General features: G+C 40.9%; 1 protein-coding gene across 1 annotated transcript in view; it reads left to right on the top strand.

Annotated features, from left to right (window-relative positions):
• CDKL1 (cyclin dependent kinase like 1) overlaps window positions 1-13,282 on the top strand; it is a 259,570-nt gene that overhangs the window by 202,526 nt on the left and 43,762 nt on the right. The window contains exons 6-7 of the mRNA XM_069208689.1: window positions 3,297-3,497; window positions 9,083-9,165. Of these exons, the coding sequence (XP_069064790.1) occupies window positions 3,297-3,497; window positions 9,083-9,165 (284 nt within the window). The remainder of the gene's footprint in view (window positions 1-3,296; window positions 3,498-9,082; window positions 9,166-13,282) is intronic.

The raw sequence follows: 13,282 nt of genomic DNA on the forward strand, positions 1-13,282 counted from the left end.
GTCAAGAGAAAGAGAAATCCTAAGCTCTGTTGTCTCCAGCACAGTACCCTAGATGACCGCTTTCTTTTTCTTGCTACCAGTGATTCAATAACTAAGGCATGCCAAAGAAGGAATAATGGACAGCCGTCTCCATTTTATGAGTGGAAGCTACATAAGGTTGAAAGACAACCATTATTGTATACTGGGATTTTTATAATAAAGATGGATTAATTATTGTTTAGGGGCAAGTAAATGAAAGTCACTATGCATAACATAGATTAAACCCCAGATGACCAGCTTAAATGCTTATTTGGAATCACTGATAGCGTGATACGTTCCGCCACTCCAGCTACCACATTGAGCACTCAGCCCCTATTCTCATCGAGTGGCTTCCTTGGTCACCCCCAAGTCTAATCGTTATGTATTGAATGAAGACTAACTAATTCAAGACAGACCTGTCTTGACATCAGCACTATTGGCAGAAAAACGCTGGCAAAACTCACATAATTGGGATCTTCATCTGGTGTTTAAAATAAGACTACCATGGTGTCTCAGAGTAGGGTACAAAGAGTCCCTGAGAGCTGGGCATCATTTCTCATCTGTACATTTCTGGGGGCAGCTGTTCCGCAACGTGATGGTAGAAATTAATATTTATCATAACTGGGCCTGGCACTTTGCTCTTTTGCAAGCTCTAAATAGCTGCAGTCAATACTTCAGTAGTGGTTCAATTTATTTTGTTCCATCTCCGAGACTCGTGAAAGCCAGAGGGTGCATCATCCCCAGTATGGAATATAAATAATTAAGTTTTGGTATCCTTAATATGTACCGTTTTCTGGCTATATTTCTTAATGGTGCCCCTTTACACATGCCTGCTCCAAGCATTTCATCGAATCCTTTCGATATCCTGAGAATATTATTCATCATCAAACAAGGCTTGAGAAAATGTCACAATATACTCTTCAGCCCAGTGACCTCTTTCAGATATATCCTACTTCTTTATCATTTTGGCAGTCCTGTAAGCAGAACCGCTGTTCAGGTTTCTTTTCCATTACCTGTATTTTTCTAGTTGCTGAGCTTCCCTATGCTGGAAGCTCCATAACCTGGAACAGAAGGCAGAGCGTGACCGCTAGGTAACCGCTTTCACAGTATACCACACGCTTGCATCAAAACCTCCTTCATACAATTCAGTTGCCAATAGTCCTCAAAGTCATGGTCATACATGTCAACAAGGTCAGATTAAACCTTCAGCAGAGGCAGCAGATCAGAATGTCAGGCAACCAGGCACAAAAAGGAAGGCATAATCCAACACTTCATCAGGTAAAATACCACAATAGCTGACATCCCTTAACATGGATCCTGGAATAAACCACGTATACAGATGGAAAAAGTGTTGTGGGGAGTGCTTGTTGGAAGCATGAATGCATGGTTGTAGTATTTGGCCGACCATTCACACTGGATTTCCTATCGATCTGGGGATCCATCAGTACATTAAAGTCACCACCTATGAATTGAAGATGTGTCAGGTAAGTACATATCTATGCTTTGGACCCCTTGTCTTGCTTGCTGTAAGTCATCTGGCACTCACTCTTTCATTAGTCTGAGCAGCACGCTCATGCTTTTGATATAGAGGATGCCTGGATTCGAAGTGCATTGCTTCAGTAGAAGGCAAGAAAGTCTTAGGATCAGAAGCACACAACCACCTGGAACAGCTTATATTGAGGTGACTGCTTAACATGATTTTTCTGCCTATCAGTCATTAGGAGTAGATTTGTATCCAATGATTTTCTGCTTGGATGCAGGGCTTCCCACAATGACTTACAAAATGGAAGCCTCTGCAGGTATCCAAAGCATCATTGTTGCAGTCCTCCTTAGATATGCATCATTGCTACTCACAGCAACAGCTGCTTTCCTGCTTTACAACTGCTCCTTCTGGAAGTATGGACGTTTCACATTTAGCCCCTAGAAGTTTAAGATTTTTCTGAAGCCATCTGACATGGATGCCCATATTGTGCCTTTTTTTTTAAGTTGTACTCTCAGATCTACACCTACATTAGAGGATAAATTTTAGCCTCCCTGAAATTTACAAACAGTCCCAGAAATATGCCAGGAAAGCTGTACCAGGTGCAGATTTCCATTTGTGTTCCTGGGATGGTCATATGCCATTCCCAGCATGATCCTTTTAGTGTGGTGCAGAGTTCTCACTAGCAGAGATGTCCACACAGGTGGAATAGAATTCCTATACAAACTGACATTTAAATATCTTTTTGACCACTGGGAAATGTGTTTTCCCTTTGGAGTGACCCATTCCCCCTTAACATCCTCAACAAATATGGGAATTATTCTTCCCCTTCATATAGTGGAAGCTGAGTTACGCAAACCATTGGCTGGAGTATATTCCTGACACTATCCAAGTTGGTGAAGGAGAGGAGTTTGTGAATGTTGACAAGCTGCTATGTTTGTGAGTGTTCACAAACATCCAAGGCAAACCACGCCTTGCAAAGCCAATTTCCCACCCCTCAAGTGGGATTTATGCTTGTGGAGCACTTGTGGAAGAGAGGTTCACAAAAGTAACTGGCCTGAGGCCTGTCAGGACTCCGTTTTCTGAATTCCTAGCAGGCGTAAGTTACATTTGGTGTGAATCATAGCTGTGAATCAGCCCCTACGCCCCCAGTTCTCTATGCCTTTCTGTCATGAGCTGGTTCTCCCTGCAAAATGTTTCTTAACAAATTAAACAGCTTTTAATTAATTAGACTGAGATGCCCACACTCATTACTCTTGTAAAACCCCTCAACAACTCTTGTACGTCACATTTTTCTCCATTTCAACTGGTCGCTTTACTGTCAAAGCAGCCCTTCGATGTAGGTAGTACAGATCTCGAGGGACGATTTGAATATACATTTTCTAGTCGGGAAAAACAATTATGGCACCATCAAGAGTCTTGAGTCTTAACTGTCTGATATACATATAAACTAGCAATGCTGGCACCAGCATAAGAATGCTAACATGCTATGGGTGCTTGTTCATTAGGACATCACCGTACCCACACACTTCCCTTGTAAGAACAAAATAATGCATATGAGTAACCAAAGCAAATACAGTTGTGCTCAACTTTTTACATTTTTTTAAACTGATAATTTTTACTAAATTTACTAAATGTTTCCCCTTTTTTGCAATTCAACAAATGACAAAATGGCATCAAATATGCTACCCATTGGTGTGCTTTGAAACTCCATCAGGACCCCAGAAACATGGTTAAGGTCATATAAACCTGCTTTTTAATAATGTGCTTTTCCTCCTTTTCCATCATTTTTCCAAAGCTGGTCCTAGCGACTACTACACAGACTATGTGGCAACAAGATGGTACCGTGCTCCGGAGCTATTGGTCGGAGACACTCAGTATGGTCCTCCTGTGGATGTCTGGGCCGTGGGCTGTGTCTTTGCAGAGCTGTTGTCAGGTGTTCCCTTGTGGCCAGGGAAATCAGATGTGGATCAACTGTACCTCATTAGAAAAACTTTAGGTAAGTGTGACATTAAAAGGTGTTTCCTAGTGTTTATTTAAATAATTATAAAGACCTAAACAAATCTGACGATGTCCTGATCTAGCACACCGCTTACCGCTCACCTTATTCAAGGACACTTACGAAGAACAAAGTGTGTACTGGATGGTATTTTAAAGACCGTCCTATTTTAAATGCAGTACACACATAGTGGAGGTGTATTGGCAACATTTTGCAGTAGATAGCCAAATCTTAAAGAAGCCTGTGCAAACGGCGTTACAATATTCAATTCTGGAATTATTTTCATGTCTGATTTTAGCAGGAAGTGTATAACGTTCCCAGTGATCCGTACATTTTAGTTGCCATTCTTTTATTCCTTTTTATGTGGGTGTCAAGGTTAACTTTTAGTGCTGAGTTACACACTAAGGTTTTGTCTAGATGAGTTGTGGAACGATTCCTATCTTGTACAAATGTTTAGCCCAACTTGCTAAAAATGTAAAGTTTTGCTTGGATGAAAGAATAAAGAACTCTCTTTTCTGTGACTTAAGTTTGACTGTCATATTTTTCATCCAGGTCTGCATTTAGGTAGGCATGTGATTAGGATTGTGAAGCGATTTGGGGAGTCCAGTTTAAGGTAAATCCAAGCTTCGTTGGAGTATCAGTAATTTACAAGAATGGGACAGATTGATTCCCAATCCAGGCCAGAAAAAAAAAAATCTGCTGTCTGAGGTAGAAGGCTCTGCACCTAGTCGCCCCTGCTTATCAGGCACCGCTGCTCAGTATTTCTTGAGCATCGAGGATATTTTGGAGCGAATACAACTGGAAACCCCAAATCTGAAACCAACCCTGGCCCTGAACACATGCTGAACTGGCACTGCAGACCTTTTTTCGAACGTCCTGTTGCTCAGGACACAGTCAGACCTTCCCACCTTCAGAAAACTGTTGAATTTGTTGTTCAGAGTCTCTCAATCTGGGAAGCTGTAAAGTACCACTCTTTTATGCTTCTAATGTTACCTAGGAAAAGCACTGACAGCGTTTAGATATGAGTGCTACTGAAAGCTGAAAATAAATGAATACATATAGTGAGTAATAGTTAAAAGTCTGAGATCAGGTGCTGCCCAAGAGCTACAGGTTAGGGACCCAAATAGAACACACCTCCATTCACGTGACAGATGCTCTGGTGATGGCTGAGTGGAACAAAGGACTATGTTTGTATGCCTGGATCTTGTTGCTTGGAAAAGGAGTTTGAGTGTCATGAAAGGCACATTGTACTGTGCATCGGATATTAAAGATAGTATGGCCCATATTTATACTTTTTTAGAGCCGGTTTTGCGCCGCTTTTTGACGCAATAACGGCGCCAACTTACAAAATAAAATTTTATTTTGTAAATTTGCGCCGTTTTTGCGTCAAAAAGTGGCGCAAATGCGGCGCTAAAAAAGTATAAATATGGGCCTATGTTTTTACTCCTGCAGCCAATATAAACTTTGTCAAGAATGTAGTCAGATCCAGCTAGAAGCCACTGCATAACCTAACCTGGATAATGCCAATGATATAGGTAGGTGAAGTAGTTAAGGCAGGTTGAGATATGGAACAAGTTTATAGGAGATCAGATAGAAGAAAACATAAGATCCGGAGAGACAAGGGGGTCAAATGAGACTCCTGGTTGGCATTCTAAGCTTAAGCATTTTATAGGTGTCCGTGTCTGGTCTTACATACCATTGTGTAGTTATGCATGCCCAGTTATGCCCTGGTGCGCGTATCATTGAATAAATACGTAGTAGACTGTTCTAAAATTATAGGTGATATGACATAATTATATGTGACGTTTAAAACATGGGGCCATACATTTCCCCAAGGCATTTCTAACATTTCTGAGTGTGCTTGAAAATGTGTATCATTTTGTGGCTCTGGACAAGTTCTTCAATATTTATATAATATTTAAATTATTTAGACTAGACTAAGGTGGACTATATCTTTATTAATATGGCTGGGAGACTGTGCCTGACTGTTTATATCATTTTTAATTATGATTGCTTACAACCTGTGACTATTTATATCATTACTCGCTACAGGTGCTACCCTGTGCGTGCTGGACTATTTTTTTCACCCTGTTTAACTATACGCTCTACACTGTGCCTTACTTTTCTTTTTTCTTACTGGCACAAGACCTTGCTTGACTGTTTGTACCATTTTATAAAATATGCAATCTTGAACCATGCCTGACTCTTTACACCATTTGTTTTGTTATGGACACCAGACCATAATTAAATATGTGTAGAATTATTTTTCAATAAGGGATACATTCTGTAACATTCCACATTATAATATTGTTGTAATAGGTAATAAACAGTGTTAGATTGTAACTAATGTTTATTAGTGATGGGCAGTAAATCCAAATTCAATTCATTGCACCATTTTGCATCACGTTTGTGTAAGTCTAGGCCTCCATTTTTAGGTCAGGCTTGACAATGAAGCTGTCTGCCAAGATATATTATTGCCAGCAGTGTACAATATTCATAAAGTGGGCTTTGCTCCACTCAAAGCAGTATTCCTTTCTCTGATTCATACTGTCGACTGGAGTATCATTCTGTCTTCTAGGTAGTGGCTCCACTGGACTTGTTTGGGTTCTATTTTACATATTGTACAAAGTACACTCACAAATCCATTGTTCCATTCACATCTTTGTCCCGCCTGCAATCTTGAAAAGTCAGTAGTGCAGGGTTTATTGTGAAAAACATTTGTGCGTGCAGCGCATGTAAACAGCATTTGTGAATGCCTGTGTCGAAATGTGTGGGCACACTTTGCCACATCTGTTGGCTTTGCCAGTGCGTGATGGTTATGGGTGCTAGGATGCACTTGACAATATCATTTCTTTTGATTAAAGGTGCTATGTAAATTAGTAAATGCATGCTCAGTTGTCTGAGATGTTTGATACTTCTGCAAAGTGTACGTAGAGTTTTGTAAATGTCTAGGTTTCACATAGTGCAAGATGTGCTCGGGAATACAAGTGGAACCTGAAAAAGGAGAACTAGTGGCATAAGGTTAAGCAGTAACAAGGTTTTTCAGAACTTTGAATGCTTTTCCTTCGTTAAATGAATATTAATCTGACACCAAAGCTTTCTTGCTAGATGCAGGAGGGGCACACAGGAGCCATTTGGGCACGTATCTTTTGCCTGTGGTCTGGATAGGGGCCAGTTATAAGCAGAGAGAAATTGGAGCAAACACTTCAACCTTTCTGAAGCAGCAAACATTTATGATGCATTCGCTCTTTTGTGGGTGCCAACATCATTTGCATTACCTGTCCTAGACCACTCCATTGTCACTTCCATAAGCAAGTAGTATAATTTTATTGTAACACTCAGCCATCCTCTTGCCTTCCTGCAGTAACTCACAGTATATATAGTCTCCTTACACACAACACAAAGATAAATGTGCCTGACAAATTCTACAAACACTATATACTGTTTTCCCTTTTGGATCATGCAAAAGATGTGCATAGTTCAAGTCCTTGAAAAACAAAGTACTCAAGTTTAGAAGATTCTTATTTCTAAGACCACTCAATCCTCCTGACATTATCACATTTTCAATTGAATAAGATAAAACAACACAAACAGCCTGATGTTAGCACGGGAACATGTAATGCAGTGGTCCCAAACCTGTGGTCAAGGGACCACAGGGGGTCCGCAAAGCCTCCTCAGTGGGTCCGTGGCTGCTTAGAATTTTAAATAACATTATCAGATAAATAAACTGAATATAAATAAAGTGGCTAACTGTACAATTGAACATTTTAACGTACTGTAAATGTCAAGGAATTTGAAATTGTAGGCTAAAAATTAAATTAGTATTCTCAGATTGATTCATGGGCAGAGTGCAGATGCATCAAACAGAATATAACATGGACGATGTCTGGCTTTAATTGAATTTAACATTAACATTTTCATTTATTTTTTATTTATATTTGTTTGGACATTAAATAAAATGTTTTATCATTTGTGCATGTGTTTGATGAAATGCTTGTTTCTGTATTGTTTGTGTATTGTTTTGCGGTTCAAATCATCAACAACATTTAAGTCGGGTTCCCCGGCTTCCAGTAATGACTCAGTGGGGGGTCCCAGGTTCCAGTAATGATAAAGTTGGGGTCCACAGAAGTCAAAAGGTTGAGAACCCCTGATTATTGGATTGTTTAGGCTGTGCCGGCCAATCAGGTTACTTAGAAAAAGTGCACTATTTACTATAAAAGGTGCTTTTCACAGCTCTGAAGATTGTAATGTAATAATCAATGAATCAGAATGCAGTTCCCATGACTGGTTCTGCTTCTTAAGTCTTCCAAAGCTACTCTTTATGTTGTCACAAGCAAATGTGTGTTTCCTGACTTCGCTTTGCACATACATTAGGCAAAATCGCACAGCTCCTGGGACTAGTTTAATCTTGATTCAGGAGATATTTTTTTAACCCCTATTGTTCTCATTGGGCATGTTCTAGTCAAATAATGTACGTCCCATTCTGTACTCACTTTTGAAAAAAAATAGATGCATGCCTTGGGTAGTGGGCAATTATCTCATGATACTTTCCACTTTTTTGTGTTTTAACTCGGTATTATTGCATTTCAAAATAGTCTCAAGCCCATTCCGTAAATTCCTTAGTTGGAATAGTTCATTGCAGTTTTGCACATTAAAAACCTATTTCAATAAAACCATCTCTTGGGGGCCAGCGCACAAAAATATTGGTGCATAGGGGAAGAAGCACTCAAAAAGTACTTTTTATGTAGTCTTTCATGCCTTTGTGAATCGGCTTCAAAACATCCCACTCCCTATTAGTAAAAGTGGAAAGAAGGCACAGTGACTTCTGTTTGTAGTGATTATAAATGATTTTCACTGAACATTCTCATTTTATTTCCATTTTAGATGTTTTGGGGTGAATCCACAAAGACATTTAAGGGGTACTTGAAAGAGTACTGCATGTGTACTACTTTACATACTCCAAAATGCCTCTGTGAAAAGCCCCATAAATGCAGGATTGTCAAAGTCTCTTGAATGCTGTGCAACATCAGGTTTATTCACATAGATCCTATTATATTGAACAAAGAGTAGTATTTATTGATGCCTTAGGTACTGATAGGTATAAGACGAACCTGCTGTGGCTCAGATTAGTTGCCAAACAGGACATCACAAGAGCATGGCAGGGGGTAGAAGCACCATCTCTGGAGGGTTGGAAGAAGGGATTGGGCACCCGTCTGGGGTTGGAGCATCCCATATACATGGCACGGGGTTGTCCATACAAACACGGTAGGATATGGTGAGAACAGGACGTGTCACTGGGGAATATGCCTTGAACCACTCCTGCTCAGGAGTGGTCTTTGGACAATGAAATACGTGCATTGCAGAGGGGGAGTGGGGATTATTGCTGGACTGCCTTACTAGGAAGAAAGGGCTTTGTAATCATGGGGTTTTGTAGACTTCATCAACATCTGAAGTGTGGAATTGTTTCTGTAATCAATGGTTTACTGTCTATTGCGAAAAACAAACGAAAAAAAACAATAAAAAGTGTTGTTAATGAAAAAAATATATATATTTATTATGCTAACATCCATTTCTGTCATTTCAAGGAGATCTGATCCCGAGGCATCAGCAGGCCTTCAGCACCAATCAGTTCTTTAATGGAGTGACTATTCCAGATCCAGAAAATATGGTAAGTAAGGCTGCTGGCAACCCAATTCTAATTCCCATCAGGGACTTTGAATCCAGCGTGGAATTCTGTGTCACTATAGATAGGCAAAGCAGACACTGAAGAGGAGACAAGGTAAAGATATACTATTGGTTGACATTAGGTATACAGTAAGTGAAAAACACTGCCAGGCTCCATCTCGATATAGGCTTTAAGAAATTACAAGCTTCATTTGAAGGCCATATGTTGCAATCAAAACTTTTCCTTCATACCTCATTTGGGATAGTTTCAGATAGACGTTTTAAGCTATGTGTCACAGTGACTACAATTAAAGAATACTGCATAGCATTCTTTCAACAACTGGTACATGGAAAATTAGGCAACCCCTTTTTAGTACTAAATGCACTTGACACTTGTGAATTATATTTTCTGTTAAGGCCACTGTGTAATATTAGTAGTAAGCAAATTTATAACAATTAACACAAGAAATAAAATAACAATAACAACACCACTGACAATATAGTGTCAATCATAGAAGTAGTCAATATCATCACACATTGTTTTTACTCTTTGGGATTATTTCTACATTTAATTTGAGCCTACTGTATTTACTTATCTCCTTTGGTACTCTTATTTCCTCCTCTTCCGTTTCATGTTATGCTACAGGATTTATGAAACATACATTTGTCACTTAACCAGGTGTACTGGGCTCAAAAGCTTTACATTGGACTATTGCCACAAACAGAACAACAGTCCTTCAATCCACCTATCATATGCTTAAAAAATTACTAGGAATCATTTTAGGTGTTTTATCCATCTGCTGTCCAGTGGAAGGGGATATCAAAACAAGTTTGGGTTTAGGATGACCTACGATCCATTTTAATTGTTGGTCTAGCCCAAGTAGGACCAAAGCTGAACACAGTGTTATAGGTGGCTTCCGAGGGACTACATTCCTGCCGACAAAAAAATGCTACCTTATTTCCAAACGACACCGTGCATCGTGCAAGATTTTGAAACAGAATCTTCTGTTTTCTTGCAAATCATTGAAGAGATCAGAAAGCAGAGATCATATGTATGTCAGCAATGTTCTAATCAAGGGATCTTCGGTGCTTTGAATGGAGATGTTTGTTTGCAGGTTTAGAGGCCCATGCACTGTCCACTGAAGATAACTTTCGATTCTGTGTTGTGTTGCTGTACGGCATAAAGTTTCATTGAGCACTTGCACAGTTTGTGGCCTCATAGCCCTGGGGTGGGAAATTGAATGTACATTCAGATTACTGAGGAAAGAGCATTACTTCTGTTTCAGAATTTTTTATTTTATGACAAGACCGGAGGCTCTATTATGCGTTCTTTTCTTACTTTATTTCAAATAGCAGCAGTCAAGAAACTACAACTCCCAAGAGGGTTAGTAACAGACTAACCAATGGGAGTAAAAACAAGAAGTAATGATGGACCAATCAGCTGAGGCCATAACCATAGAGTGTACACTTGACTGCAAGCAGCCCTCTTTTCTTGCTGCTCGCAGTCAAGATAAGTACACTCTTTTGGTCTTCCGTATATTTATTTGTCTATTTTATGATTCCAGTAAGAATATCGTTTTATATATACGTTGTTTTCCCGTTTTGGCATAGTGTCGCCTTCTCGGCGGCTTCGTAACATTTAATCCTTTTCCCTGACCCCCCCCCCTCTCCTTCGTGTTACCGTTGTTTTCTCTGTCGCGCGCGCTAACCGTTGCGCGTTCTTCTAGACGGTTCGCCTCGTTCTGTCAGCGCATTCCGCTACGCGCGCCTGACAGACGAGGCATTCTGGTTTCCTGTGCGCTCGTCGGCTGCCGAAGCAGCTCTATCTGAACGCCGGCTCCGTGCCAATTCCCGGGCAGTCCGGTCTCCTTTCTCCCGACGCGTCGTCCGAATTCTGGCCCTCCCTCTCGGTCCCGCCCCAAGGGAGGAGCTTTACAAACTCCATAGAGCGTGTTGCTCTTTTATTAACCCCTTGCTTCCCTCGTTTTTCTCGAGGCATTTTTTCAACTATTTCCAACTAATTTGCTCAGTCATTGTCATTTTTACCAAATAACTATGAACCCTGATATTTCATCTCTCAGCTCTGATTCTGAGGAAAACGAGGAATCCTTTAAACAGGATCTAAACAAATGTATACAATCCTCAGTAAAAAATGCCTTAAAGGCATCTATGATTACAATGTCAAAGAACATTGAGAGTTCAGTAATGTCCATGATGTCCAAACCTATGGCCCATTCTGCGGGGGAAGGCAGAAAACGCAAAATAAGCTCTTCTTTTAAAACAACAAAAGGCGCACATACAGAGAGTGAGCTTGCCTCACACCAGACTGAGGACTTGGTTCCTCCCAGGCCTCCTTGTAAGGAGGGGAACTCTATCAAAAAGCCGACCTCTCATGCAAAATGTAAAACAAAATCAAAAAATATCCCAGCGCCAAAAAAGATTGTTATTGCAAAGGTTTTGGACACAGATGAAGAGGGCATGGACGAATTATCGTTGTCAGACAATCCTGATGATACGTTTTCCCCTTCTCCTCCTCCCACCAAACGTATCAAATTTACCTCTAGTGACCCCTCTACCAGTGTTGTTGACGCGGAAGGTGTTCCCATGTTCGACCCATCCCTCATTCATCACCCCAATTCCACGGAGTGGTTTCCTTTGGATCACGTAGCGGAATATATTTCTTCCCGCCTGCGTCTTCCTTTAGACAAACAGACACGCTCCAAACCCAAATCTGAATGCCCTAGACCATCTTTGCACTCTAACATTACTGTAACCCCAGCCATTGATGAGTCCCTCATCACTTTCTTTACAAAATATGGAAAAGATCCCCGTAAAGGGGTAGACAAAGCTTGGACCACGTGCCAAGACAAACTCCTCGACGTGGTCGGCCCTCTAGCAAGAATACTTGACTTAGCCGAGTCGGCTAGATTGGAGGATTCTCCTATCGATCCTTTGGACCTTTCTCTTTGGACCCAAAGAACTTTTTGTCTGTTGGGCAATGCTAATTCTGCCATCATCCACGAGAGACGTAAGGGTCTCCTTCTCCGAATGGATCCTAAGCTGGCTAATCTGGCTACCAGAGATCCCGGCATTCAGGCCGATGGTAAACTCTTTGAAAACTCGTTCATCAAGGACCTTAGTCGTTTCGTCTCCACGTTTTCATCTATCGACAAAGCCCAACAATCTCTAAAGAAGGTCTTCAACCAGCGTGTTTTTTCCCAGGCCGGTAGGAGTCGCTTTACCGGCCGCCAATATAGAAACCAAGGCTCCAGAGGATATTCCAACCCCTCCTATTACTACAACCAAGAGTTTAAACCCCACTTCTACCCTCAAAGATCTAGGGGTTTCCGCAATCGCGGCCAGCGCATCTCCAGATCGGCCAATACCCCAGGTAAGCCAATGTTCTGGCCCTCCCGTGGGAGGTCGTCTTCGATTCTTCCTTCAAAAGTGGAAGTCAATTTCTTCAGACCCATAGGTGCTTTCCACTATCCAGGGTTATCGCATCGAACTTCTCTCTCCCCCTTACCAATCAGGTCCCCCTCTTTTTCCATGGTTCTCTCTCGAAATGTCAGCTCTAATTTCTTCGGAAATCCAATCATTGCTAGAAAAAGATGCCATCCAAAGTTGCATCCCGGATTCTTCCGGTTTCATCAGCTCTATTTTTCTCGTCCACAAAAAGAACAAAAAACTAAGACCAGTAATCAATCTAAAATCCTTCAACCAGTTCGTCGTCTATCGACACTTCAAGATGGAGACTATTATCCATCTCAGGGATATTTTACTCCAAGGCGATTGGCTAGTCAGACTAGACCTTCAAGATGCATACCTGACCATCCCGATCCATCCTTCTCACAGAAAATATTTGCAATTTCTTTGGAATTCAAAAACGTATCATTTTTCCTCCCTTCCTTTCGGCCTTTCGTCAGCTCCGTGGTGTTTCACCAAGCTCTTAAAACCGGTTGTATCCTATCTTCGATCTCTGGGCTTCAGACTCATTATCTATCTCGACGATATTCTAATTATGCATCAAACCAAATCCTCTCTTCTGTCTCAGCTTCAGATAACATCTACTCTCCTAGCAGAGCTCGGCTTCCTCATAAATCACGAAAAATCTGTGGTGG

Source organism: Pleurodeles waltl, chromosome 9, assembly GCF_031143425.1.
Source record: "Pleurodeles waltl isolate 20211129_DDA chromosome 9, aPleWal1.hap1.20221129, whole genome shotgun sequence".
Classification (NCBI taxonomy): domain Eukaryota; kingdom Metazoa; phylum Chordata; class Amphibia; order Caudata; family Salamandridae; genus Pleurodeles; species Pleurodeles waltl.